Source organism: Nerophis lumbriciformis, linkage group LG16 (genome assembly GCF_033978685.3).
Source record: "Nerophis lumbriciformis linkage group LG16, RoL_Nlum_v2.1, whole genome shotgun sequence".
Lineage (NCBI taxonomy): Eukaryota > Metazoa > Chordata > Actinopteri > Syngnathiformes > Syngnathidae > Nerophis > Nerophis lumbriciformis.
In genome coordinates this window covers 24,772,099-24,773,973 of record NC_084563.2, presented here as the reverse complement: position 1 = coordinate 24,773,973, position 1,875 = coordinate 24,772,099, and the positions used below count along the sequence as shown (strand labels likewise).

The following is a 1,875-nucleotide window of genomic DNA, read 5'->3' as shown; positions in this document are numbered from 1 at the left end:
GCTGCAGTGAAATTGCGCATGTTAACTGGCGGCACGCTTGAGTCCAAACGTGGAGTTTGTTTGAAATGTTCTCCTGTTTGAAAAACAAAGTGGGGACGGTTCTCTTACCGGGAGATGAATTCTCCTTCGACACCGACGACACCATTCCCCTGAAGAACCCCGCGAAGGCGGACAAGGTTGTGTGCGGTCCTGGTCTGAGACGCAGCGGGGAACGTCTGCTGGTTAGCAAGAGCGGAGTCCTGCGGCACAAACACCCCAACATGTTCTGGATGGACTCCCAGCAGAAGAGGGTGAGACTAACCCGACTAAGCCACGTCGCAATGCGGGGAAATGTGTGAACATAGCGGGTTGCCTTCACTGGACACCATTTTGAAGCCAGCCGAACTAGAAGAGGATTTTATTGCGGTATTTTGTTTCTCAAAGGAGTGTTAGTAATTCCGATTTACCAGTAGAAAGTGAACGCACCATCAGTGTCAGGAGTGAAGCATGCTGGGAGATTTCAGTGTTGACAAATAACAATAGAAGGCTAAACCGATCACAAATGTCAGAATTGACGTTGGCCAGGACCAGTAACATGATCAGACTATGTACCTATAACATAATCAGACTATGTACCAATAACATAATCAAACTATGTACCAATAACATAATATGTCCCAATAACATAATCAGACTAAGTACCAATAACATAATCAGACTATGTACCAATAACATGATCAGACTATGTACCAATAACATGATCAGACTATGTACCAATAACTTTATCAGACTATGTACCAATAACATGATCAGACTATGTACCAATAACATGATCAGACTATCTACCAATAACATGATCAGACTCTGTACCAGTAACATGATCAGACTATGTACCAATAACTTTATCAGACTATGTACCAATAACATAATCAGACTATGTACAGTAAATCTTCTAATGCAGTTTTAAGTTAAAGAATTTTAACAGCAAAGTTTAATACAAATCCCACACTGGGAGAACAGCGCCCTCTCCTGGTTGTAAAGAGGCACGTCACCAGGTATACATCTGTATTATTATTATTATTATTATTATTATAGGGCTCAAATAACATCAAATTATTTTACTTTATGGGATTTTTGGACGAGGCTGAAGTTTCTGATTCCAATGGTGGGCGATGAACATAAATAAATGCTGTGTAAAGAATCGTAACTAAGTTGATGAATTGTGATACCTTTTGTTCTCTTTGTAAAAATGCAAAAGCCTCGCAGCATTTTAGTCATGAAGTAAGGTATCGATTAGTTTGTTCCAATTAAATTGGATAAAACACACTTTTTAGCCTCTATGCGTATTTGAAGGTAAATAGTTGAAATAAACAAAGATGCTACTACATTACCTTCTATTTACTTTTTATTTACTACTTCTACTTACCTGCTTTTACTTTCCATTACATTCTATTTACTTACCTTCTTTTATTTACTTATTTTACTTTCTATGTTCAATATTTTACCTTTTATTTACCTCATTGTACTCTTTAGTTACTATATTTACTACCTTTTATTTACTACTTTCGCCTTCTTATACCTTTTATTTACCTTTTTTCACTTTCTATATACATTATTGTACTTTTTATTGACCTTATTTTACATTTTATTTACTACTTTTACCTTCTACTTATCTTATTACCTTTTATTTACTTATTTTACCTTTACCTTTTTTGATCTTATTTACCTTCTTATACCTTTTTAGTTACTACATTTAATTTAATACTTGGACCTTCTTTAACCTTTTGTTGTATCTTTTTTTACCTTCTAGTTATTTTACATTGTATTTACTACTTTTACCTTCTACTTACTTTCTTTCACTCTTTATATTCATTAGTTACCTGTTCCGTTACTATA

The 1,875-nt window shown here is 35.3% G+C and overlaps 1 protein-coding gene across 1 annotated transcript in view; it reads left to right on the top strand.

Annotated features, from left to right (window-relative positions):
* The window catches only part of LOC133617118 (exosome complex component RRP40-like), an 8,237-nt gene continuing 6,362 nt past the window's right edge, over positions 1-1,875 (top strand). Inside the window, exon 1 of the mRNA XM_061976854.1 lies at positions 1-290. Within this exon, the coding sequence (XP_061832838.1) occupies positions 66-290 (225 nt within the window). The 5' untranslated portion in view covers positions 1-65. The remainder of the gene's footprint in view (positions 291-1,875) is intronic.